The 27,549-nt window shown below is 49.3% G+C and overlaps 1 protein-coding gene across 2 annotated transcripts in view; it reads left to right on the forward strand.

Annotated features, from left to right (window-relative positions):
* LOC122544415 (phospholipase D2-like) overlaps nt 1-27,549 on the forward strand; it is a 111,842-nt gene that overhangs the window by 60,998 nt on the left and 23,295 nt on the right. For both annotated transcript variants that reach the window (XM_087983039.1, XM_087983040.1), the window contains exons 10-17: nt 498-647; nt 864-947; nt 3,912-3,990; nt 9,117-9,227; nt 10,725-10,898; nt 13,626-13,824; nt 18,496-18,614; nt 23,696-23,809. In XM_087983039.1, coding sequence (XP_087839165.1) covers nt 498-647; nt 864-947; nt 3,912-3,990; nt 9,117-9,227; nt 10,725-10,898; nt 13,626-13,824; nt 18,496-18,614; nt 23,696-23,809 — 1,030 coding nt within the window. The remainder of the gene's footprint in view (nt 1-497; nt 648-863; nt 948-3,911; nt 3,991-9,116; nt 9,228-10,724; nt 10,899-13,625; nt 13,825-18,495; nt 18,615-23,695; nt 23,810-27,549) is intronic.

The raw sequence follows: 27,549 nt of genomic DNA on the forward strand, positions 1-27,549 counted from the left end.
CTCTTTTGTTCTTGATGGACTGGTTGGACCTGTTTCCGAGCCACGCCCCCATAGTCATGAGGAAGCCCCAGTGTCATTCTAAACTGTCATTTTCTTTTTAAAGTACTCATTCACGGGATGAGGGTACTGCTGGCTGGATAGTGTTCATTGTCTGTCCCTAATTGCCCAGAGGGCAGTTAAGAGTCAACCACATTGCTGTGGGTCTGGAGTCACATGTAGGCCAGATCAGTCAAATACGGTCATTATTTAGTCGTCACTAGACTCATAATTCCAGATTTTTCTTTTCCCCCTTTATTGAATTCAAATTCCACCATTTGCCATGGTGGGCCTCAAACACCAGCCCCCAGAGCGTTCCCTGGGTCTCGGCGATAGTACCGCTGAGCCATCGTCTTCCCTGGAACCTCCAGCAAAAAGCTCCTTCGGCCACTGACAGTAATGAGTCCGACAGCAACACCCTGGTCTGTATTAATGCTGTTCTTTTTGTGTCTTGCCCTCAGGACTCTGATCATTAAATGCAGCAGCTATAGGCAGGCCTGTTGGTGGAAACAGGAGATAACTAATCTGGCTGAGAGACACGCCCAGGATTTCCTAACCGAGCACCGCTTCGACTCCTTTGTCCCCGCTCGACACGACATCCAGACGCGATGGTAACTATCCCAGCAGCCTCCTGGCTACACTCTGTTTCATTTTCCTTCTCAGTCCTCCAGGTAAACTCCAGCGGATGGTCAGCCATGATCGTATTGAATATTGCAGGAGACCTGAAGGACCCACGCCCTGTTTTGTGTTTCTGTGAAGGGGGAGCAGGCTCAAAAGGGCTGAATGGCCTACTCACACTCCTGTTTTCTGTGTCTTTTTGTTTGGAGGTTTGTGAATGGCAGTGAATACTTCTCTGCTGTCGCTGATGCTTTGGAGCAAGCCAAGGAAGACATTTTCATTGCGGATTGGTGGTGAGTGAGTTGATTTTGTTTTTGTGTGTGTGTGTGTGTATAATTTTCCATCGTAGAATTCTCCAGAGCAGGTGGAGACAATTTGGCCCATCGTATTCGGGCCAGCTCCTCAAACGCGCTATCCATTGAGTGCATTGCTTCCCCCCACCACCATTATCCAGCTATTTCTGAGACCTCCCCTCAGAAAATTCCAGAACTAAACAAACAGTTCTCCCCACTGGGTTCATTTGCTGATTGTCTTCAACCTGTGACCATTGGTTCTCGATCCTTTTGGGAACAATTTATCTCTGTGTTCGCTCTGGCTCAGCCCCTCGTGGTTTTGAACAGCTTGAAGAAATCTCCTCTCTACTTTCTCATCTCCCAGCGAGTGTTCCCAATCTCTCTCCATCACCGATGTTCCTCATCCCTCCAAACCGCTCTCTGCAATCTATTGCACGTCCTTCCTGATGTTCCTCATCCCTCCAAACCGCTCTCTGCAATCTATTGCACGTCCTTCCTGATGTTCCTCATCCCTCCAAACCGCTCTCTGCAATCTATTGCACATCCTTCCTGATGTTCCTCATCCCTCCAAACATCTCTCTGCAATCTATTGCACGTCCTTCCTGATGTTCCTCATCCCTCCAAACATCTCTCTGCAATCTATTGTGCGTCCTTCCTGATGTTCCTCATCCCTCCAAACTGCTCTCTGCAATCTATTGCGCGTCCTTCCTGATGTTCCTCATCCCTCCAAACATCTCTCTGCAATCTATTGCGCGTCCTTCCTGATGTTCCTCATCCCTCCAAACATCTCTCTGCAATCTATTGCACATCCTTCCTGATGTTCCTCATCACTCCAAACCGCTCTCCGCAATCTATTGCGGGTCCTTCCTGATGTTCCTCATCCCTCCAAATATCTCTCTGCAATCTATTGCACATCCTTCCTGATGTTCCTCATCCCTCCAAACCACTCTCTGCAATCTATTGCACGTCCTTCCTGATGTTCCTCATCCCTCCAAACCGCTCTCTGCAATCTATTGCACGTCCTTCCTGATGTTCCTCATCCCTCCAAACCGCTCTCTGCAATCTATTGCACGTCCTTCCTGATGTTCCTCATCCCTCCAAACCACTCTCTGCAATCTATTGCACGTCCTTCCTGATGTTCCTCATCCCTCCAAACCACTCTCTGCAATCTATTGCACGTCCTTCCTGATGTTCCTCATCCCTCCAAACCGCTCTCTGCAATATATTGCACATCCTTACCGATGTTCCTCATCCCTCCAAACATCTCTCTGCAATCTATTGCACATCCTTCCTGATGTTCCTCATCCCTCCAAACCGCTCTCTGCAATCTATTGCACGTCCTTCCTGATGTTCCTCATCCCTCCAAACATCTCTCTGCAATCTATTGCACATCCTTCCTGATGTTCCTCATCCCTCCAAATATCTCTCTGCAATCTATTGCAAGTCCTTCCTGATGCTTCCTGCACTTGAGGGTCTGCAGGAGAAAGTTAAAAACGGATTTTACTGTTAGCAAAACAGATTTTAGCAAAGAAACCCAAACATGTAAATGGAAAGCAGGAATTTTCAGCAGTGCTTCGCCTGAGGCCCACTGAAGATGTTACCTAGTATGGTGACGAAACGTCTGAAAATGAACCTTCCAGCTCAGCGAGCAAACCTACATCCAAACCCTCAACCTGAGCTACAAATCTTCTCAAAACTCGCTAAGATTTGAGCTTCTTTGTGATTCTGGCTGTCTATTTATTCATGGAATTTGTGCATCGCTGTGGTGCCTCTGATCAATGTTGGTCTCGAATTATCCCAGAAAGCAGTTAAGAGTCAACCACGTTACGCTGGGTCTGGGCTCACATGTACACCAGAGTGGGTCAGGGTGACACATTTTCTTTACTAAAGGACATAAGTGACTCAGATGGGATTTTTTATTCTAACTTTGGTCATTATTAGACTCTTAATTCAAGATCGTTATTAAATTAAAATCCCAGCCTACAGCTTGGTACAATTCCAACCCAGGTCCCAGCACATTCACGGTGTTTCTAAGAGAGCCTCATGAAAATACAACTAGAGTTGAAAAGGGTGGTGCTGGAAAAGCACAGCAGGTCAGGCAGCATCCGAGGAGCAGGAGAGTCAACGTTTCGGGAATAAGCCCTTCATCAGGAATAGGGAGGGGAAAGGGGCTGAGAGATAAATGGGGTTTGGGCTGGTGGGGGGGGGACTGTTGGGGAGGCGGCTGGGAAGGCGATAGGTGAATGCAGGTGGCGGGGGAGGTGGGGGGGGTGTGATGATGTTGATAGGTCGGTGGGGAGGGTGGAGCGGATCGGTGGGAAGGAAGATGGACGGGTGGGACAGGCCAAGGGGGCGGTGTCGAGCTGGAGGGTTGGATCTGGGAATGGGGTTGGGAGTGGTGGCGCGGGTAATGAGGAAACTGGTGAGGTCGTCGTTGATGCCATGTGGTTGGACGATCCCAAGGTGGAACTCCACATCGACTTCACCGGTTTCCAAATCTCCCCTCGCCCAACCTCATCCCAGATCTAACCCTCCAACCCAGCACCACCTTCTTGACCTGTCCTACCTGTCCACCTTCCTTCCCACCTATCCACTCCACCCTCTCCTCTGACCAATCACCATCACCCTCCCACCTACATTCACCTATTCCCTTCCCCCAGCCCCACCTCCATCCCCCTATTTATCTCTCAGCCCCCTTCTCCTCCACATTATTCATGAAGGGCTTATTCCCCAAACGTTGACTCTCTTGCTCCTCGGATGCTGCCCGACCTACTGTGCTTTTCCAGCCTTTTCCTGCTCCAGCATCTGCCGTCCATGCTTTCTCCTGACAATGCAACTCCCTGACCCTTCGTCCTGATCTTAATGCCCTCCCGTCCTGCCCAGGGTCACCAGTTGTCCTTCTGTGAGCCATGTGGAGCAGTGATTTTCTGGATTATGCTGACTCCCATCGCTTCTCATTTGTAGGCTGAGTCCCGAGATCCACCTCAAGAGACCTGCCAGGAGCAACTACTGGAGACTGGACAGGCTTCTGAAGCGTAAGGCAGTGAGTAAGGCCCCGGGCAAAGGGACGCAAGGGCTTTACCATTTTAGCGCGGGTGCACGGGTTCAGAGATTTTCAGAATGTGGGCATTGTTCAGTCCAGTGTTCGTCCCTCGTTCCTAGTCACCTGCAAACTGAGTGGCTTGTGAGAGCCATTTTAGAGGTCAGTTAAGAGTCAGCCATGTTGCAGCTCAGCGTATCGGCCCAGACTGGGTAAGGAGGGAAGATTGCCCTCCCTGAAGGGCATGAGTGAACCAGATGGGTTTTCACGGTCAGTCGAGGATAGTCTCATTGTCACCGGCGCTAAAGCAAGCCTTCAGTTACAGATTTATTCCAATGGCATGAATGGGATTCAATCCAGTGTCTCCAAAACGTGATCCCCAGGATTACTCACCCATCGTCCCTGGAGGACTTGATTGGAGAAATCGGGGCGTCGTTGTTGGAGAAGAAGAGGGGATTTGTTGGAGGTATTCCTGACAAGAATAGAGAGAGAGAGAGAGACACAGTTTCCATTATTGAGGTGACCAAGAGCCAGAGGGCCCCTGATTTAAGGTAGTCATCAAAATAACATTGATAGGATGGAAGAATGTCTGTGTGCAGCACACACACTCTTGGCCCTGATCTCCAGCATCTGCAGTCCTCACCACAGGCCCTGGAATACACTGCCTGAATCTGGGGGTGGGGGGGGGGGGGGGGGGGGGGGCGGGGGGGAGGGAACAGACTCAGTTCAGAGGGGCATTGGATCTGCAGAGATAAAATTGCAAAGTTGAGTTGGGGGTGGTGTCGGAGAGCTGCTTTTTTCAAGGGCTAGCACGAGCATGACCTGCTGAGTGGCCTCTTGGCATGCGTTAACAGTTCCAGAACTCAAGGGGCTTTGGAGCAAGGGGACAGTCGTGGGATTGGCAATGGTGCTGTTGTTAGACATTGTTTTGTTTCTCTCCTGTGCCCTAAAGCTGAGGGCGACACTAAGTGTTGTCCTGACGATACAATTCTGCCGATGGAACAGGCGAGTACCCCCAGCGGTTTCAGAAGAAGGATCCCCCTTCCCGTGTTTGAGTTTATTTGAGAGGTTTCGCCCTAATACAACCTACGCGGGGCTTACAAGAAGTCAACTCAGACTGAGACTTCACCCTGATGAGAGAGGTCCCTGCCAACGGGAGTCTCGAATCTTATTGGTGGGCAGCACATATGTCCCTCTCTAGCAGCCCCTGGGTTGGCAGGAGGTCAGAGTGCCCACAGAGCGAGCTCCCTGCAGAAAGCAGTACTCAGCAGGTCTGGCCGAGTCTGGATGAGTGCTGTTGAGCTCCCTGACCTCCCTGACCTCCCTGGCCTCACTGACCTCCCTGGCCTCACTGACCTCACTGGCCTCACTGACCTCACTGACCTCCCTGACCTCACTGACCTCACTGACCTCCCTGGCCTCACTGACCTCACTGGCCTCACTGACCTCACTGACCTCCCTTGCCTCACTGACCTCCCGTCAGCAGTTAGCAAGGTCAAGGGGCATTAGCGATGGACAGGGTTAGAGAAAGGGTGGAGGGTGAGGTGGGTAGTAGAAGAGATGAGGGGATTGTGGCACAGCGCAAGAGGAAGTGGCACTGGCACAAACAAAGGCATCCCCGCTGAAAGGGTAGGGAGGGCAGGTTTCCTTCCCCTGTGGACAGTGATGAAGCAGATGGGTTTACAATGTAACTGTTCGTAGCCACTTCAATTAAAAACAGCGTAAAGGTGTCTGGAATGAGCAGGTCACACTGAAACAGAACATGGGAGCAGGAGTAGGCCATTCAGCTCTTTGACCTGCTGTTCCATTCAGTATGCTGATGGCTAATTATCCAACTCAGTGCCGTGTTCCCATTCTCTCCCCCCTTTGAACCCTTTAGCCCGAAGGACAATGGCTCTCTGCTCTTTGAAAATCTTGAGTGTTTTAGCTTCCTGTGGCAGTGAATACCCAGGCTCACCGTTCTCTGGGTGAAGACCTTCAGAGAGTCAGAGAGATGGACAGCAGAGAAACGGACCCTTCGGTCCAACTGGTCCATGCTAACCAGATAGCCTAACCTCATCGAGTCCCATTTGTCAGCATTTGGCCCATATCCCTCCAAACCTTTCCTATTCATATACCCATCCAAATGCCTCTTAAATGTTGTAATTGTACCAGCCTCCACCACTTCCTCTGGCAGCTCATTCCACACACGCACCACCCTCTGTGTGAAAAAGTTGCCCCTTAGGTCTCGCTTGTATCTTTCCCCTCTCACTCTAAACCTATGCTCTCTAGTTCTGGACTCCCCGACCCCAGGGAAAAGACTTTGTCTATTTATCCTATCCATGCCCCTCATGATTTTATAAACCTCTATAAGGTCACCCCTCAGCCTCCGACACTCCAGGGAAAACAGCCCCAGCTTGTTCAGCCTCTCCCTAAAGCTCAAACCCTCCAACCCTGGCAACATCCTTGTAAATCTTTTCTGAACCCTTTCAAGTTTCACAACATCTTTCCGATAGGAAGGAGACCAGAATTGCATGCAATATCCCAACAGTGGCCTAACCAATGTCCTGTACCTCCACAACATGACCTCCCAACTCCTGTACTCAATACTCTAACCGATAAAGGAAAGCATACCAAACGCCGCCTTCACTATCCTATCGACTTTCCTCCCCTCAGTTCTAAATGGGCTATCCTATAAGCTCAGAGTATGTCTCCCTCCCCTCATTCCAGACTCCACAGTCATCGGGAATATCCTTTTAACGTTTACCCTGCCTAATCTTGAGAGTTTTACAGGTTTCTGAGAGAGCTCCCCTCATTCTATAAACTCATCTTTGGTTATGCGGAAAGATTAGACAGACTGGGCTTATTACCTCGTGTGTTGAGGAAGATGAGGGGGTGACTTGATTTGAAGTTATAATGTCAAACCTGTTCAGGATAAGATGGACATGGGACGGTCTCTGTTGTGGAGGTGGAGTGGGGGAGCGCTTAGAGGTCAGAAACTCCAGAACCGGGGTGGGGGGGGGAATTTGGTTTCCCCTCACGGTTATCTTTGGAACTCTCTGGTTCGCGGGGAGGTGGGGAGGGTAGCAGGCGATGAGTCGTTGAATATGTTTGAGGTGACTTGGATCGATTCTGGTCAGGCTGAGGTATCGGGGGAGGGGGTGGGGTGGGGCTGATGGATAGGAATGTGGAATCGAAAGCACAAACTGATTGGCCACGTGCGTATTGAGTGGCGGAGCAGGATGGAAGGGCTGAATGGCCTTTTTCTGCTCCTAATTTGAAGGGATGTGTGAGCTGGAGAAGCTCAACAGGTCCAGCAGCATCTGTGGTGAGAAAACCAGATGTTAATGTTTTGAGTGTGGGATAATGCTTCAGAACTATGTTTCCCCAGCATCTGCAAGACTTTGTGTTCCCATGCAATAATAATTTCCTGATGACCACCCCTGAGACTCCCTTTCAATTCCACAATTCCATAGTTGAGTTTTAATCTCACCAGCCATTGGAGTGGAATTTGAGCTCAATAGCATTTGCCTCGGGTCATTTATTATTGCGGATTCCTCACACGAATGGTCCCGGGACGGGGAACTTCAGTGACAAGGATAGATTGGAGAGGTCAGGACTGTTCCCCTTAGAGGAAGAGGAGATTTGATCAAAGTGCTCAACGTCACGAGGAATGTGGACAGCGTTGATAGGCAGGGCCTGCTCCTGTTGGAGGAAGGCTTAAAGCCAGGAGGCACTTGAGGAAGAGAATGAAGATAACGCTGAGTGAGATGAAGGGTTTGCGCCCTCTGAAGCCTCTAGAGTGTCTCCAGCATCTTCGATTTTTGTTTCCGATGTCGGGAAGGAGATTCCACACGGAATCTCTGCAGATTTGAAGGTGCTGTCCTGAACCTGACTGACCCTTGGTCACAGAAAGTTAATCCAACCCTTAACTTTCGTCAGTCGGAAGAGAAACAGTTAACATTTCAATCCAATGTGACTCTGGTTTCTGTCCCCACAGACACTCGGAGACCCGCGGGTTTCCCCACAGACACTCGGAGACCCGCGGGTTTCCCCACAGACACTCGGAGACCCGCGGGTTTCCCCACAGACACTCGGAGACCCGCGGGTTTCCCCACAGACACTCGGAGACCCGCGGGTTTCACAGCACTTGCTGCTTTAGTTGAAGCTCTCCAGCATCTGGAGTATTTTGTTTTGATTATTGATTATTCTCTCTCTCTGTCTCTCTGTCTGTCTCTCTCCCTGTCTCTCTGTGTCTCTCCCTGTCTCTCTGTCTCTGTCTCTCTCCCTGTCTCTCTGTGTCTCTCCCTGTCTCTCTGTCTCTGTCTCTCTCCCTGTCTCTCTGTGTCTCTCCCTGTCTCTCTGTCTCTGTCTCTCTCCCTGTCTCTCTGTGTCTCTCTCTGTCTCTCTCCCTGTCTCTCTGTCTGTCTCTCTCCCTGTCTCCCTGTCGCTCTCCCTGTCGCTCTCCCTGTCGCTCTCCCTGTCGCTCTCCCTGTCGCTCTCCCTGTCGCTCTGTCTCCCTATCTCTGTCTCTCTCTCTCCCTGTCTCTCTGTCTCCCTATCTCTGTCTCTCTGTCTCCCTATCTCTGTCTCTCTGTCTCCCTGTCTCTCTGTCTCCCTGTCTCTGTCTCCCTGTCTCTGTCTCCCTGTCTCTGTCTCCCTGTCTCTCTGTCTCTCTCTCCCTGTTTCCCTGTCTCCCTATCTCTGTCTCTCTCTCTTTGTCTCTGTCTCTCTCCCTGTCTCTCTGTCTCTGTCTCTCTCTCTCCCTGTCTCTCTCTCCCTGTCTCTCTCTCCCTGTCTCTCTCTCCCTGTCTCTCTGTCTCTGTCTCTCTGCCTGTCTCCCTGTCTCTCCCTGTCTCCCTGTCTCTCCCTGGCTCTCTGTCTCTCCCTGTCTCTCTGTCTCTGTCTCTCTCCCTGTCTCCCTGTCTCTCTCTGTCTCTCTCCCTGTCTCCCTGTCTCTCTCTGTCTCTCTCCCTGTTTCCCTGTCTCTGTCTCTCTCCCTGTCTCTCTGTCTCTGTCTCTCTCCCTGTCTCTCTGTCTCTGTCTCTCTCCCTGTCTCTCTGTCTCTCTCCCTGTTTCCCTGTCTCTGTCTCTCCCCCTGTCTCCCTCTCTCTCTCTCTTCCCCTCCTCCTCCCCCTCCCTGTCTCCAGGAACAGGGTGTGAAGATATTTGTGCTGTTGTATAAAGAGGTGGAGCTTGCCTTGGGCATTAACAGCGGATACAGCAAGCGAACGTTGACAGCGCTGCACTCAAATATCACGGTAGAGTCTCTTCCGAGTGTGCGACGGTTTGTGGTATGTGAGCTCATTGACCCTCTGCACAGTAGGTTTCTCCATCACAGTTAAGACTGCTGTGAGAGTTACAGCCCAAAATGGGCAAGTCTCATTCCAACATGGAGAGAGCCCCTTCAGCCCTTGGCCGAGAGTGAGCTCTCAGTGAGTCTGTCAGGGCTAAAGCTATTCATGTCTTGTGGAACTCTGCTTTAAGGACTGGATGAGGGTGCACATGTGTAGCTCCTGATTCTCGGATTATGGAGCTCTTGCTGTTCCCACTTTGGGTTCGGAGGACTCCCCACAAACATCTTTACAACCAGAAGGCACAGGAGCAGAAACTAGGCCATTCAGCCCATCAAGCCTGCTTCACCATTCAATCATGGCTGGTAAGGTTCTCAACCCCATTTTTCTGCTGTCTCCCTGTAACCCTGGATCCCCTTGGTACTCAAGAACCTATCCATCTCCATCTTAAATATACCCAATGACCTGGCCCCCACAGCCTTCTGTGGCAGTGAATGGCCATAGATTCCCCACTCTCTGGCTGAAGACGTTTCTCCTTATCTCTGTTCGAAAAGTTCTTCCCTTTACTCTAAGGCTGTGCCCGCAGGACCGGGTCTCTCCTCCCAATGGGAAACATCTTCCCAACATCTTTAAGCCATGCCGTCCAACCCCCACTGTGTACCTGGCCCTCACAGACAGCTCATTCGCAATGTTCTTAGAGTTGTGTTTCTCTGTCTGTTATCTGTCTCAAGTCCAGAAACTTCCCTGCAAGCCGAAGTGCTCTCTTTCTCTCGCTCGCTCTCTCTCTCTCTCTCGCTCTCTCCCTCTTGCGATCTCTCGCTCACTTTCTTGGGCTCTGTCTCTCGCTGTCTGTCTCTCGCTCGCGCTGTCACTCGCTCTCTCACTCTCTTTCGCGTGCTCTCTCACTCTCGCTCGCACTCTCTTGCTCTGTCTCTTGCTCTGTCTCTTGCTCTGTCTCTTGCTCTGTCTCTTGCTCTGTCTCTTGCTCACTCTCACTCGCTCACTCTCACTCGCTCACTCTCGCTCACTCTCTCTGGCTCACTCTCTCTGGCTCACTCTCTCTGGCTCACACTCTCTGGCTCACACTCTCTCGCTCACACTCTCTCGCTCACACTCTCTCGCTCACACTCTCGCTCACTGTCTCTCGTGCTCTCTCGCTCGCACTCCCATGTTCTTGCTCGCTCGCTCTCTCGCACTCTCTTTCGCGCTCTCTCTCTCTCACACTCTCTTTCACGCGCGTTCGCACTCTCTTGCTCTGTCTCTTGCTCTGTCTCTCGCTCGCTCTCTCTCGCTTGCTGTCTCTCGCGCTTTCTTGATCTCTCGCAGTCTTGCTCTCGCTCTCGCTCGCACTCCCATGTTCTCGCTCGCTCGCTCGCTCTCTCTCGCACTCTCTTTCGCGCTCTCATTCTCGTTCGCGCTCTCTCTCTCTCTCTCTCTCACACTCTGTTTGTTCCCCTCGAGCAGGTGATGAGGCACCCGGATCATGTCTCCTCCACAGTGTTGCTCTGGGCCCACCATGAGAAACTGGTCGTCATCGATCAATCGTTGGCCTTCCTGGGAGGGTTGGACCTGGCCTACGGCAGGTGGGACGACCAGGACTATCGCCTGACCGACCTGGAAGCTCCCCGATCTCAGCCGGTAGGTGCAGCTGCCTCTTTCGTGGTTGATCTGTTGTCCTCCGTCCTTTTCACGTTTCCCCATCCCCCTCTCCTCACCGCCTCTCCTCTTCATCGTCACCAACTTTGTATTTTTTGTTCCCTGCTTGTCCATGGGATGTGTCTTTTATGGGGTTGAAAGGGCTAATGCCAAGCAGTGTCACATGCACCAATTTCGATAGTTTGATATACAGAACAACCTCGATTATCTGAACAAGGCAGGTTGGGAATATTTTGTTTGGACAAGTGATTGTTTGGACAACTCATCGGGGTTCCGGTGGCAGTGGCAATAGCAGGATCAGGGTTGCCATGGCGATCCTGTTCCTGTTCCCACCGCCAGCCCAGGCTGCCTGCTCTTTCTGTGCTTTTATTTAAATTTAATAAACTTTTTACAGGACCTTGTGATCTTGTTGGGATAATCTGAAATTCGGATAATTGATGTTCGGATAACAGAGGTTGTTCTGTATCCTCCGTTTCGGTCTCCTTATTTGAGGAAGATTTAGATTAGATTAGATTACATTACTTACATTGTGGAAACAGGCCCTTTGGCCCAACAAGTCCACACCGACCCGCCGAAGCGCAACCCACCCATACCCTACACTTGCCTCTTCACCTAACACTACGGGCAATTTAGCGTGGCCAATTCACCTGACCTGCACATCTTTAGACTGTGGGAGGAAACCGGAGCACCCGGAGGAAACCCACGCAGACACGGGGAGAATGTGCAAACTCCACACAGTCAGTCGCCTGAGGCGGGAATTGAACCCGGGTCTCTGGCGCTGTGAGGCAGCAGTGCTAACCACTGTGCCACCGTGCCGCCCGTGGCGAAGGAGAGGATTGTACCAAAGGTTGACCAGACGATACCTGGGGTGACAGGACAGATGTATAAACAGACTCTCCATCAGTTAGGACTATATTCGCCGGCGTTTTTGAAAAATGAGGTGGGGGGTGGGGGAACCTCCTAGAAATCTATAAAATTCTAACAGGACCAGACAGGGTAAATACATTAAGGATGTCCCCAATGTCCCCCAGAACCTGGGGGTCGCAGTTTAAGGATGTAGGGTGGGCCATTTTGGACACAGATGAGGAGAAATATCTTCCCCCAGAGAGTGAAGAGCCTGTGGAACTCTCTTCCACAGGAAGCAGTTGAGGCCAAAGCATCTCACGTTTTTAAGAAGGTTCCTCGGGCTGAAGGGATCAAAGAGCATGGGGAGATTGGCAGGAACAGAGCACCGAGTTGGAGGATATAGAATGGTGATGAAGGCTGAATGGCCTCCTCTTGTTCTTGCGTTGCTATAAACTTGGGGTCTCGAAGGAGTGCAGCCTACACTCCACCACATTCTGTCCGTAACTGGATGCGACCTGAAAAGTTCCTTCCCCAGAGGGCATTCGTGAGCCAGATGGGTTTGTGTGGCCAATCGATGATTGCTTTCACTGTAATGGCCTTATCAATCCCAGAGTTTTTAATGAATTTTACTGGTTTGAGCCCGTCATCCCAAAGTGGGTTTCCAGTCCAGTCACACCATCGTTACGACAGCATTTAGACAGACGCATGAACAGACAGGGAATAGAGGGATAGCTGCCTATTACTGTCCTCTGCTCTATTTTCTGTCATTGGGTCACACGTACGCACCCCCCAAAAACACAGAGTAGCTCACAAGCTGTTATAACTTGGGGGATATCCTAAAATAATGAGGCTTACCCTGTCACAAGCAGCAGTTAAATGATCAGTTAGCCTCTCCCACTGATGAGACTTCTATTCACTTAAATAAGAGTCGATGGAAGCAGTCAGTAGGAACCATCTCCGCTGTATACAGGTTTTTTAATAAGTAGCGATACACTTAAGGTTACTTTAAAGTTGCAAAATGTTCAGATAATATGTTTAAACGATAGCACTTTGCATAAATATTTCTGAAAATAGTGGCTGCAGGATTTTTTACCACATCCAGCCAGGAAGGCAAGGCAGGGCCTCAGTTTAATTTCTCTGAAAGATTGACCCCCCCCCCCCCCCCTCCCCCAACAGTGCAGCACTCTCTCAGCACTGACCCTCTGACAGTGCGACGCCCCCTTGGCGCTGACCCTCCGACAGTGCGGCGTTCCCTCGGCGCTGACCCTCTGACAGTGCAGCACTTCCTCAGTACTGACCTCTGACAGTGCTGCACTCCCTTAGCACTGACCCTCTGACAGTGCGGCACTCCCTCAGCACTGACCCTCTGACAGTGCGGCACTCCCTCAGCACTGACCCTCTGACAGTGCGGCACTCCCTCAGCACTGACCCTCTGACAGTGCGGCACTCCCTCAGCACTGACCCTCTGACAGTGCAGCACTCCCTCAGCACTGACCCTCTGACAGTGCGGCACTCCCTCAGCACTGACCCTCTGACAGTGCGGCACTCCCTCAGCACTGACCCTCTGACAGTGCGGCACTCCCTCAGCACTGACCCTCTGACAGTGCAGCACTCCCTCAGCACTGACCCTCTGACAGTGCGGCACTCCCTCAGCACTGACCCTCTGACAGTGCGGCACTCCCTCAGCACTGACCCTCTGACAGTGCGGCACTCCCTCAGCAGTGGCACTTCAAATGTCTGCCTGCATAATGAGTTCACATTTCGGAGATTCAAGACTCGACACCAGCTCTTCCTGATGTCGAGGGGAGAGGATATTCCTGTTGACCATCTCGTTAATTGACGTTGACGATTTGCTACATGTAGGTTTGTAATCACAGCGAAGAGGAGCGTCTTGAGGAACCTGAGGTGGAGAAGGGAATACCACTCGAGGAGGTGAAGGAATGGCGTTCTCGCTGCCGGGCTGACTCAACAGACTGTAACGCGGCTGGGCAATTCTGGCTTGGAAAAGACTATTGTAACTTCATTCAGAAGGACTGGGTTGAGCTGGACAAGCCTTTTGAAGGTAAATCGAGCTTCCTCAGGTTTAGAATTTAACCATCCAGAACCCTCCCTGTGCTTCAGGATAAGCAGGTAGCTGTTACCATGCTGTTACCTCAGAGATAATCTCTGGAGTTCCTGTTGAGTTTATACACTGACCATGAGAAGAGAATGCAGAGCTAATTAATACACACTATTCCCAGGGTTATCAGTAAAGTATAAGAGGCCAACTGAATGACTCTAACGCCGTCTGGGACAAAGGTAATTCATATCAGGTTTATCAGTAATGGATGTAGGCTTGCTCACTGAGCTGGAAGGTTCATTTCCAGATGTTTCGTCACCCTAGTAGGTAACATCTTCAGTGGGCCTAGAGGCAAAGCACTGTACATGATTCCTACTTTCTATTTAGATGTTTGGGTTTCTTTGGGTTGGTGATGTCATTTCCTGTGGTGATGTCATTTCCTGTTCTTTTTCTCAGGGGGTGATAGATGGGGTCTAACTCGATGTGTTTGTTGATAGAGTTCTGGTTGGAATGCCATGCTTCTAGGAATTCTCGTGCGTGTCCCTGGCTTGTCCTAGGATGGATGTGTTGTCCCAGTCGAAGTGGTGTCCTTCCTCATCCGGATGTAAGGATACTAGTGAGAGAGGGTCATTTTGTTTTGTGGCTAGTTGGTGTTCATGTATCCTGGTGGCTAGTTTTCTGTCTGTTTGTCCAATGTAGTGTTTGTTACAGTCCTTGCACGGTATTTTGTAAATGCCGTTAGCTGGAAAATGAACCTTCCAGCTCAGCGAGCAAACCCACGTCCAGAACTCAACCTGAGCTACAAATCTTCTCAAAACTCGCGTATTCAGAGTAGTTTAAAGTGGGTTCACATAACTAATTGACGGGATTATCATATTTTGAACAGTCCAGACCTATATCTATTAGATTTTAAAAGAATGAAGTCCATGTAAACAGCATCATCGGCTTTTTCCTTCATTAATCATCTTCATCACCTCCTCAAATAACCCAATCAAGTTAGGGAGGCACGACCCCCCACATAAAGCCATGTTGTCTATCATGAATAAGTCCGTTTGTCTCTAAACGCATATAGATCTTGTCCCTGAGAATCTTTTCCAATAATTTCCTGACCACCGGCATGAGGTTCACACAGGCCTGCAATGTCCTGGATTATTCCGTGCTACCTTCTTAAACAATGGGACAACATTGGCTATTCTCCTGTCCTCTGGGATCTCTCCAGTGGCCAAAGAGGATCCGAAAATGTCCATCCATACTCCAGCAACTTGTTCTCTCGCCTCCCTCAATGTCCCGGGACCCAGGGACTTAAAAAGCATTAAGGTTGATAAGACGCAGAACACCTCTTCCTTTTTAATGGCGACTTGACTGAGAAATTCCACACCCTCTTCCCTGAGATCATTCTCCACCAATTCCTTGTAAGATTCTGAGGCGACCTGGTCAGGTGGATGTTGAAGGGATATTTCCCTCATGGGAGAGACTTTGTCCAGATATCAGAGTTTGAAAGATTAGAATTCGAATAAAAATTGGATGTTGCTGTATCCAAATACAGGAGTACAGTAAAAAGCGCACAGTGTGGTCATTCTCTGACGTCATCTTGGCTACAAAATCCCGAATTTAAAAAAAAGCTAAGAAACAAAAATCAGAATTTTAATAAAAGCAGGAGTATCAAATGTAGGTGGATGTAGAAAGACTATTTCCCTCTGGCTATAGGGTCTGGAACAAGGGGACACAATATAAGAAGAAAGCAAAAATAATGACCGCCTGTCCGAGAATGAAGGATGGGTGTGGCAAGTAACACGCGCCTTGGATGACCAGGAATGTTATGACCTTGGTCAAAAAGAAAATGGAAGCACGTGTCAGGCCTAGGAGGATGGGAAATGGCGAAGCCCTGAAAGTGCATAAGGAAAGTGGGAAAGAACTTAAACGAGGAATTGGAGGGGTTGAAAGGGGTCATGAAAAGTTGTTAGCACACAGGATGAAGGAGAATCCCAAAGCGCTTTATACAAAGCGAGAGGGTAGTTAGGAAAAGGGTTGGCCCACTCGGGGACAAAAGAAGGAATCTGTGCCTGAAGGCAGAAGAGTTGGTGAGGTCCGAAATGAATACTTTGTGTCGGTATTCACCAAAGAGAAGGAATTGGTGGAGAATGATCCCAGGGAAGGGGGTGTGGAATTTCTCAGTCAAGTCGCCATTAAAAAGGAAGAGGTGTTCTGCGTCTTAAAAAGTATTAAGGTTGATAAGTCCCTGGGTCCCGGGACATTGAGGGAGGCAAGAGAACAAGTTGCTGGAGTATGGATGGACATCTTCGGATCCTCTTTGGCCACTGGAGAGATCCCAGAGAACAGGAGAATAGCCAATGTTGTCCCATTGTTTAAGAAGGTAGCACGGAATAATCCAGGACATTGCAGGCCTGTGTGAACCTCATGTTGGTGGTTGGGAAATTATTGGAAAAGATTCTCGGGGACAAGAAACAAACGGACTGATTAGTGATGGTCGGCGTGGTTTTGTGCGGGGAAGCTTGTGCCTCACTAACTTAATCGGGTTTTTTGAGGAGGTGATGAAGATGATTGATGAGGGAAAAGCAGATGAGGCTGTTTACATGGATTTCAGTAAAACCTCCTGACAGGGTCCCTCATGGCAGACTGGGACAGAAGGTGAAGTCACATGGTATCGGGGGTGAGCTGGCAAGGTGGATACAGAACTGGCTTAGTCACAGGAGGCAGAGGGTAACGGTGGAAGGATGCTTTTGGGAACGGAGGGTTGTGACTCGTGGTTTGATTAGATTAGTTTCCCTGCAGTATGGCAGCAGGCCCTTTGGCCCAGCAAGTCCACACCGACCCTTCAAAGAGTAACGTGCCCAGACCCATTCCCCTACCCTATATTTACCCCTGCCTAATGCACCTAACACTACGGGCAATTTAGCACGGCCAATCCACCCTAACCTGCACATCCTTGGACTGTGGGAGGAAACCGGAGCACCCGGAGGAAACCCACGCAGACACGGGTCAATGTGCAAACTCCACACAGACAGTCGCCTGAGGCTGGAATCAAACCCGGCTCCCCTGCGCTGTGAGGCAGCGGTGCTAACCACTAAGCCACCGTGCCGCCCCCTGGTGTTCCATAGGGATCAGTGCTCGCGGTCGACATAAATGATTTGGAGAAAAATGGGGCTGGTCTGAATAGTAAGTTTGTGGACGGTAAAAAGACTGCTGGAGTTGCAGATAGTGAGGCGGATTGTCAGCAGGAGATAGATCAGTTAGAGGCACAGGCAGATAACAGGCAGATGGAGTTTAATCCAGACATGTGACCTTTTGAAAGGTCAAGTACAGTTGGAAATTTTACAGTGAATGGCAGAACCCTTCAGTGTATTGACAGACAGAGGGATCTGGGTATACAATGACATACAGAGGGATCTGGGTGTGCAGTGACATACAGAGGGATCTGTGTGTACAATGATATGCAGAGGGATCTGTGTGTACAATGATATGCAGAGGGATCTGGGTGTACAATGATATGCAGAGGGATCTGGGTCTACAATGATATACAGAGGGATCTGGGTGTGCAATGATATACAGGGGGATCTGGGTGTACAATGATATTCAGAGGGATCTGGGTCTACAATGATATACAGAGGGATCTGGGTCTACAATGATATGCAGAGGGATCTGGGTCTACAATGATATACAGAGAGATCTGGGTGTGCAGGTCCACAGCTCACTGAGGTGACAGTGCAGGTAGATAAGGCAGTAAAAAAGGCCTAGCGCATGCTTCCTTCATTGGAAGGGGCATTGAGTATAAGGATAGACAAGTTACGCTGCAACTTTATAGATTTAGTTAGGCCACATTGGAATATTGCGTACAGTTCTGGTCACCACACTCCAAGAAGGATGTGGATGCTTTGGAGAGGGTACAGAAAAGGTTTACCTGGATGTTGCCTTCATGGGAGGATTTCAGCGATGAAGACCTGATAGAAGTTAATAAGGTTGTGAATGGCGTGGACAGAGTCGAAAGTAAGATGCTTTTCCCAGGGTGGAGAGGTCAGTGACTTGGCAACACAGATCAAGATGCGGGGAGGGAAGGGAGGTGGAGTTTGAGAGAGATGTGTAAGGCAAATTTTTCTCACAAAGTGGGGTGAGTGCCTGGAACGGACTGCCAGGGGATGTGGTGGAAGCGAGCAGAACAGCAGCATTCAAGAAATACCTGGACAAGTGCATGAGTAGGAAGGGAACAGAGGGATACGGGTCCTGTCAGTGAACATGGAAGGGGAAAATGGGTTGGTGCAGGCTTGGGGGGCCGAAGGGCCTGTTCCTGTGCTGTATTGTTCTTTGAAATGGCCAAGCAAGCCTCTCAATTCAAGGGACAGTCAGGGATGGGGAACAAATCCCGGCCTTGCTAGTGACATCGACATCCCTTGAAAATGTAAATTAAAACAGGTATTCCCTGTCTGCTGCACTGATGACATTTAGGGACTGAAATGGGGGGGATGGGCCCCACAATCTTTTGACTCCAGCAAAATAGTCCTGCCAATGCAGGCAAAGCTGATGGTGCAGGCTAAAACTCACAAAGGAATTTATTTGTAAGTAACATAATTACGCTGAGCGTGATCCAGCAAAGAAGCAAACCCAAAGGCGAAATGAATGAGTGAAGAATCTGAGATTTCCTTTCTCCTCCTCCTGCAGACTTCATTGACCGAAGCGCGACCCCTCGTATGCCGTGGCGTGATATCGGTGTGGTTGTCCATGGTGGGGCAGCACGGGACGTGGCAAGGCATTTCATACAGCGATGGAACTTCACCAAGGTCAGATTGCCATGGCAACAGGAAGGCCACGCGTGATTTATTTTGTCCGACACTGACACAGAATCTGTTTGTCAAATTTTCTCGAAATGTTGTTCACCCAATCCCATTTTCCCCTCAACCTGCAGAGCCTCCCAATTTCCCAGACTAACATCCTTACCCTTCCATCGAAGTCCCAGCAGGCTCTTGTCCAGCCCAGTATTGGCAACCTCCTCCCTCCCTCTCTCTGTCAACTCTGGCCTTGTGGCTGTCCCCCTCCCTCCCACCCCGATTCCCACCCCTCCCACCCCGATTCCCACCCCGATTCCCACCCCTCCCATTGGTGGCTGTGCCTTCAGCTGACTAGGCCCTGAGCTCTGACATTCCCTCCTGAAACCTCTGCACCTGGCTGACTGTTCAATATCATGAGCTGGACACAGTAGATAGCGAGAAGCTGTTCCCACTTGGTAAAAGAACAAGAATGGGAGGGGCAGAGATTGAAAGAGATGTGCAAACGAAACAGCGGTGATGTGAGAGAAAACGTTTTCACCCAATGAGTAAAGAACAGCAGAGCCCAGGAACGGGCCTGTTGGCCCAGTCAGCCTCCCCTCTGACACATGAGGCCTTTCTAACCTTTTGCCTGGACACGGTCCTTTCCCTCTATCCCCTGCCGAATCATATATTTGTCAAGATGCCTCTGAAACATTTATTATTGTATCTGCTTCTGCTACCCCCTCTGGCACTTACCATCCTCTGTGTGAAATAAAACCTGCTCTCACATCTCCTTTAAACTTACCCCCGTTTTATCTTAAACCTACGTCCTCTTGTAACTGGCATTTCTATCCTGGGGAAAAACACTCCAGCTTCCCATTCTACCCATAATTTCCATAAATTTCCATCACGTCGTCCCCCATCCTTCGATGTTCAAGTGAGAACAGATCACATTTGTCGGGTCTCTCCCCGTAGCTAACACCCTCCAAACCAGGCAACATCCTGGCACACCGTTTCTGTACCCTCTCCAGAGACTCCACATCCTTCTGGTAGTGTGATGACCAGAACTGGGCACAATATTCCAAATGTGGCTGAACAACAGCTGCGATATGAGTTACCAATTTTTAAACGCTACCCTGACTGATCAAGGCAAGCGTGCCATCTGCCTTCTCCATTTGCGTTGCCACTTTCAGGGAACTCTGGACCTGTACGCCTAGTTCCCTCTGTATGTTGATTCTACTCTGAGTTCTGCCATTGTAGATCCCTCCTGCATTAGATCTCCCAAAATGCATAATTTCACATTTGTCCAGATTAAACTCCATCTGCCACTTCTCTGCCCTAGCCTCCAGCTTATTTAGATCCTGATGAATCCTCTGGCAATCCTCCTCGCTATCTACAGCTCCCCCCAGTCTTAGTGTCATCCACAAGCTTTCTAATCAGGCCACCTACATTCCCCTACAAATCCTTGACATATATTACAGACCACAAGGGTCCCAGCACTGATCCCTGCGGAATACCGTCAGTCACAGATCTTCAATCAGAAATATTCTCTTCCACTGCAGCTACTCTGTTTTCTATGGCTAAGCCATATCCATCTCCCCAGTGCATTGTGGATCCCATGTGACTTCACCTTCTGTGTCACCCTGACATGGAGGGCCTTGTCAAAGGGCCTGCTAACATCGACGTAGACAACATCAGCCGCCCTGCCCTCATCAACCGTCTTCCTCACTTTCTCAAAAAAACCCAACACGTTTGTGAAACACAATCCTCCCCACACGAAGCCTGTCGCTAATAAGTCCATACTTTTCAAATGTGAGGAAAACCTATCCCTAAGAATATTCACCAATAATTTCCCTATCACTGACAGAAGATTGACTTGCCTGTAATTTCCCGGATTATCCCTGCTGTCTTTCTTAAACAGCATTGGCTATTCTCCAGGCACCTCTCCTGTGACTGAAAAGGATACAAAGATTTCATACAGGGCCCCCAGCAAGTTCCTCACCTGCCTCCCTCTGCATTCTGGGTTAGATCTCATCAGGTCTACCTTAATGCTTTTCAAATCACCCAACACCACTACCAATTTTAAATTGACATATCCCAGAAAAGCAACAAAATCCTCCCTGGACTCACCGTCCATCATAACCTCCCCCTTTTGTGACGACCGATGCAGTGTATTTGTTAAGGATTCACCCATTTCTGGCTCCATGCTTACATTTCCTCTTTTATCCTTGAATGGACCTACCCTTTCCAGAACTACCCTCTGGCTCCTTATATATGGATAAGACACTTCGGGATTTTCCTTAATCCTGTTTGCTAAAGGCAAGTCATGGCCCCTTTTATCCCTCCAAATTCCTTGTTTGAGTCCTTTCCTGCTATCCTTGCATTTTTCGAGGGCTCTGTCTCTCTTTAGTTTGTGTATACTTCCCTTTTTCTATTGGACTCAGCTCTCAAATTCTCTTGTCATCCAAAGTTCCCAAATCTCGCCAGTCTTATCCTCCATTTTCACAGGAACATGTTGGTCCTCAACTCTAATTGACTGACCTTTAAAAGATTCCTACATGCCAGATGTGGGGGATTTCCCCTCAAACAGCTGCCCCAATCTACATTCCCCAGTTCCTGCTGATATTGTGTTCATTAGCCATCCCCTAATTTAATACTTTCACCCAAGGACTACTCTTATCCTTATCCATAAATAACTTAAAACTTACAGAATTATGGTCACTGTTCCCGAAATGCTCCCCTACTGAGACTTCAACCACCTGCCCGGACTCATTCCCCAATACCAGGTCTCACATGTCCCCTTCCTGAGTTGGACTATTTACATATTGTTTCAAAAAACCATCCTGGATACACCAAACAACTTAACCCTCATCTAAGTCCCAGTCAATATACAGGAAGTTAAAATCACCCACCAGAATAACCTGTGGTTTTCACATTTTCCATAATCTCGCCACATATCTATTCCTCTATCTCCTACTGGCTGTTGGGAAGCCTGATGTGATTAGATTAGATTCCCCACAGTGTGGAAACAGGCCCTTCGGCCCAACCAGTCCACACTTACCCTCCAAAAAGTAACCCACCCAGACCCATTTCCCTCTGACTAATACACCTAAGCACTATGGGTAATTTCCCATGGCCAATTCACCTGACCTGCACATCTTTGGATTGTGGGAGGAAGCCAGAGCACCTGGAGACACTGGGAGAATGTGCAAACTCCACACAGATGGTCACCCAAGGCTGGAATCGAACCTGGGAGCCTGGTGCTGTGAGGCAGCAGTGCTCACCACTGAGCCACCGTGCCATCCCATCAAAGTGATTGCATCCTTCCTGTTCCTGAGCTCTACACATAAGGCCTTGCTGGCTGAGTCCTCCAAGATGTCCTCCTTCCGTACAGCTGTAATATTCTCCCTTATCGTGATGCAATTCCCCTCTCTCTTTTATATTGTTCTCTATCACACCTGAATGTTGGTTAGGCCACTTTTGGAATATTGCGTGCAATTCTGGTCTCCTTCCTATCGGAAAGATGTTGTGAAACTTGAAAGGGTTCAGAAAAGATTTACAAGGATGTTGGCAGGGTTGGAGGGTTTGAGTGATTAGGAGAGGCTGAACAGGCTGGGGCTGTTTTCCCTGGAGCGTCGGAGGCTGAGGGGTGACCTTATAGAGGTTTACAAAATCATGAGGGGCATGGATAAGGTAAATAGGCAAAGTCTTTTCCCTGGGGTGGGGGGAATCCAGAACTAGAGGACATAGGCTTAGGGTGAGAGGGGAAAGATATAAAAGAGACCTAAGGGGCAACGTTTTCATGCAGAGGGTGATACGTGTGTGGAATGAGCTGCCAGAGGATGTGGTGGAGGCTGGTACAATTGCAACATTTAAGAGGCATTTGGATGGGCATATGAATAGGAAGGGTTTGGAGGGATATGGGCCAGGTGCTGACAAATGGGACGAGATAAATTTATGATATGTGGTCGGCATGGACGAGTTGGACTGAAGGGTCTGTTTCCATGCTGTACATCTCAATGACTGTCTGTACGTTAATGACTTGGATACAAATGTGTGTGGAGAGATGACACACAAATTGGTGTGGTGTATAGTGAGACGTACAGATTTAGGCTACAGATGGACAGTTCAATGGCAGCTGGAGTTTAATCCTGCAAATAGACTAGGTTCAAATTGGAGGACGAATGAGGTAAGGGAGCACACATTCCACAGTAAAACCCCAGAAAGTACAGAGGGGCCTTGCTGGACATGACCGTAGATTTTTGAAAACAGTGGGACAGGTCGATTAAGCTGATTACGAAGGTATCTGGGATACTTGCCTTTATTAGTCAAGGCATTGAATACAAGAGTAGGAAGCTGTATGAGAGTACAGATGGAGCACTGTGTGCAGTTCCGGTCGCCGTATAACAGGAAGGATGTGACTGTATTGGAGACAGTGCAGAGAGGGTTCACCGGGATGTTGCCTGGGATGGAACATTCCAGCGATGGAAGAGGAACTGGGTGGGCTCAGTTAACTTCCTCCCAGCAGAGGGGGCTGAGAGGGCAACTGATAGAGGGGTATAAAATTATAACAGGCACAGATAGAATTAGACTTTTCACAGAGGGGCCAGTTACCCGGGAATGCTGATTTAAGGTGAAGGGCAAGAGGTTTTGAGAGAATTTAAGGAGAATTTATTTTATCAGGATGGTAGTGAGTAAGTGGAAATCTCTGAGGTATCCAAAGCATTCAGATGAGCAATTGAAACACCATAGCGGGCAAGGTTACAGGCCAAATGTTGGGAAATGGGATTGGGGGAGATAGGCACATGTTGACTAGCATGGACGCAATGGGTGGAAGGGCCTCTTCCAGGCTGCAGTGCTTAATGACTGTGTTTTCCATGGAGAAAGGAGAACAACCCCGGAACACTGAGGAACGGGAATCCTTTATCCATTTGTGGGAAGCTTGGTGAGCCCCTTTCTCACGGGTCGTGGTGACAATCCCAGAAAATGGACCAGCTGCAGGATACTCCCGTTCCCTGTCAGTCTGGCACAGGTTCAGCCTGCTTCGGTTGATGCAGTGGACAATACGTCGGAAGGAATTGTGGGAAATGTTTGCATTTGTTTTCATTTTTCAGACCGTGAAGCCAAAGTACAAACCTTCCTGCTTCCCTTACCTGCTGCCGAAATCTCACACCACAGCTGACAATCTTCCATTCCTCATCCCGGGCTGTGTCCCAGCTAACGTTCAGGTGAGTAGCTCAAACAGGAAGTGTCCTTGCAGCATATCCCCTGCTCCTATCTGTCTATGTAACTGAGGGGCAACCCATTGTTCCTGAAGCTTCTCATTGCTCGCTCATCAGGACACAATGCAAGAGTGCCAAATTCCAAAGTACGTTCTTCCCACAGGAAGGAAGGGGGTGTGGCAGATTGATTCTGCTTGGCTGAGGTACTGCCATGGAGAAAGCAAAGGGGCACGATAGGTTCCTGGATAATTCAAAATGGCACAAGGCCTTGGGTGTATTTCTTGCGTGTGCAGAGGATGGGCCCCTGTAGATAAGGGCCAGTGGTCCATAAGATGAACTCTGTGCTCTTTTTGTCACTGTCCAGGAGGGTGTGGGAGATGTTGATTTCTCCACGATAATGCCAGCACCAATCAGAGTTGACTTGTCAGCCAATTAGCATTCTTTCTTCCTGTAGGATAAATTGCTGTGATGGTTTGAAATTTGACTACAGTCAACAGCTTGAGACAACATCAGGGCAACAAGGTGTCTCAGTGGTTGGCACTGCTGCCTCACTGCACCAGGGACCATGTTCTTGGGGGGCGCTATTTGTGTGGAGTTTGTGTGTTCTGCCCATTTCCGTCAGGTACTCCGGTTCCCTCTCACAATTCCCACAGGAAGGTTATCAGAAATTACTGCAGGACCTTGATCAACTGCGGAAGTGGGCCGAGAAATGGCAAATGGATATAGATAAGTGTGAGGTCTTGCGTTTTGGAAAGTCAAATCAAGGTAGGAGTTTCATGGTGAATGGGAGGGCCTTAAGGTGCTGGTGCAGGGTTCTCTGAAAGTGGAGTCCCAGGTAGGCAGGGCAGGGAAGGAGGCTTTAGGCACACTGGCCTTCATCAGTCAGGGCATTGAGTATAGAAGTTATGTTGCAGTTATACAGGACATTGGTGAGGCCATGCTTGGAGTACTGTGTTCAGGTTTGGTCACCTTGCTATTGGAAGGATGTTATTAAACTGGACAGTGTGCAGGGGAGGTTTACAAGGATGTTGCCAGGTCTGAAGGGACTGAGTTCCAGGGAGAGGTTGGACAAATGAGGACTTTTTTCTTTAGAGCGTAGGAGACTGAGGAGGGGATGTTATAGAGGTGTATAAGATCATGAGAGGCATAAATAGAGTGAACGCACTCAGTCTTTTTCCCAGGGTTGGGGAATCGAGGACTAGAGGGCATCAGGTTATGGTGAGAGGGGAAAGAATAAAAGGGAGCCTGAGGGGGCAACGTTTTTACCCAGAGGGTGGTACGCAGATGGAATGAGCTGCCAGGGGAAGTGGTTGGGGCGGGTACATTAACAACATTTAAAAGGCAGTTGGACAAATACATAGATAGGGAAGGATTAGAAGGACATGGGCCAAGTGCAGGGTAATGGAGTTAGCGTGGATGGACATTTTGGTCGGCATGGACCAGTTTGTGCCAAAGGACATGTCTCTGAGCTGGAGGACTCTCTGACTCTAATTCAAAGTGTGCACGGTGGGTAGATTGACCATGCTCAATTATCCTGTTAGTGTCGAGGGATGTGCAGGTTAAGTGGACTAGCCATGGTAAACGTGGGGTTAAGGGGATACAATAGGGGGCTGGATCTGGATAGGATGCTGGTCGGAGGGTTTGTGTAGACTCCGTGTCCTCTTTGACTCGACAGTAATGGAGAAAGAGGCGGAATATGATGCATTCCGGAATATTAGTCGCAATAGAAATCAGGAAAAATATCTCAAATGCAGGAGACAGGAAGGAATAAGGAAGGATGAGGGTGAGCATGAGGAAAGTATGCGCTAAAATAAATAGTCAAATGTTTGTCAAGCGTATTAATAATAAAAGATTAGATTAGATTAGATTACTCACAGTGTAGAAACAGGCCCTTCGGCCCAACAAGTCCACACCGACCCGCCGAAGCGCACCCACCCAGACCCATTCCCCTACATTTACCGCTGCACCTAACACTACGGGCAATTTTTAGCATGGCCAATTCACCTGACCTGCACATCTTTGGACTGTGGGAGGAAACCGGAGCACCCGGAGGAAACCCACACAGACACGGGGAGAACGTGCAAACTCCACACAGTCAGTTACCTGAGGCGGGAATTGAACCCGGGTCTCTGGCACTGTGAGGCAGCAGTGCTAACCACTGTGCCACCGTGAGAAGGATAGAGTGGGCCTGTAAGGTACAAGCAGGGTAAGCTGCTCACTGAATGAAAGGATTGAACGAGGTACTGAAGGAATATTTTGCTTCTGTCCTTCTCAAATTAGAATGGGCTAGTTGAAAACATGGCCGTTGACCAACTGAAGAGTACAGTGACAGATGAAGAGGAGGTGCTGAAAACACTAGCAGCACTCCAAGTAGAGAGGTCGCCTGGATCAAGTGGGGTGTATCTGAGATTACTGAGAGAGTTAAAGGAACAAATTGCAGAGCAGTTGACAGATATTTTCCAGATCTGTCTGATTACAGGGTTAGTCCCGGGTACGTGGAGGATTGTAAAAGTGACACTGTTGCTTTAGAAAGGGATGAAGGATAACCTAGGAAACTATCGACCTGTCAGCTTGACATCAGTAGTGGGCAAGTTGATGGAGGCCATAATACAGGCTAAGGTACATGCACTGAGAGAAAAATAAGTTAATATGAGACAGTCAACATGACTTTGTCAAGGGCAAGTCACGTCTGACAAATTCAATTGAGTATTTGATGAGGTCACCCATGGAGTGGATCATTCAGAGAATCCCTGCAGTGTGGAAGCAGGCCATTCGGCCCATCCAGTCCTCAACGGCCCTCCGAACAGCATCCCACCCAGGCCCACCCCCACCAACCAATCCCAATAACTCTGCATTTCCCACGGCTAATCCACCGAGCCCGCACGACCCTGGACACTATGGGCAATTTCCCATGACCAATTCACCCTAACCTGCACATCTTTGGACTGTGGGAGGAAACTGGAGCACCCGGAGGAATCCCGCACAGACACTGGGAGAACGTGCAAACTCCACACAGTCAGTTGCCCGAGGCTGGAATCAAACCCAGGTCCCTGGCGCTGTGAGGCAGTAGTGCTAACCACTGAGGGTAATGCTGTGAATGTTATATATTTGGACTTTCAGAAAGCACTTGATGCAGTTCCACGTGACAGATTGGTTAACAAATTAGAAATGTTTGGGATTGATGGGTCCTTGGCAGCATGGATGAGAAGTTGGCAAAAGGGAGGGTAGGTGTAGATGGGCATTTCTCAGACTGGAGATGTGTTGAAAGTGATGTTCCCCAGGGATTGGTGTGGGGACCCTTGCTTTGTCTGATTTATATCAGTGATGTGGGGGAGGTGGGTGTCGAGCGCAAAATCCCTAACGTGCAGATGATACTGAGCTGGGGAGAATACTGAATTGGGGGGGATGATGCTAATCGACTTCAAAGGGGCATTGACAAGTTGGTCAAACGGTGGGTTTCAATGCGGAGAAATGTGAGGTAATGCAATTTGGTTGAAGAAACACTGAGAGACGTTACAGGTTCAATGGGACAACTCTGAGGGGAGTACAGGGATCTCGGGGTTCTGTGAAGGTGGCCAGGCAAGTTGAAACAGTCGTTATAAGGCCTTGGATTCATAAATAGAGGCATAGAGTACAAAAGCTAGGAGCTGATGCTCCATCTGTACAAATCATTGGTCAGGCCACATTTGGAGTATTGTGTTCAGTTCTGGCTAACTTTATCTGAGGAAGGATGTTCGTGCCCTGGA

This window comes from Chiloscyllium plagiosum, unplaced genomic scaffold, assembly GCF_037043375.1.
Source record: "Chiloscyllium plagiosum isolate Xiang-an unplaced genomic scaffold, Cpla_swu_hap1 HiC_scaffold_44, whole genome shotgun sequence".
NCBI lineage: Eukaryota > Metazoa > Chordata > Chondrichthyes > Orectolobiformes > Hemiscylliidae > Chiloscyllium > Chiloscyllium plagiosum.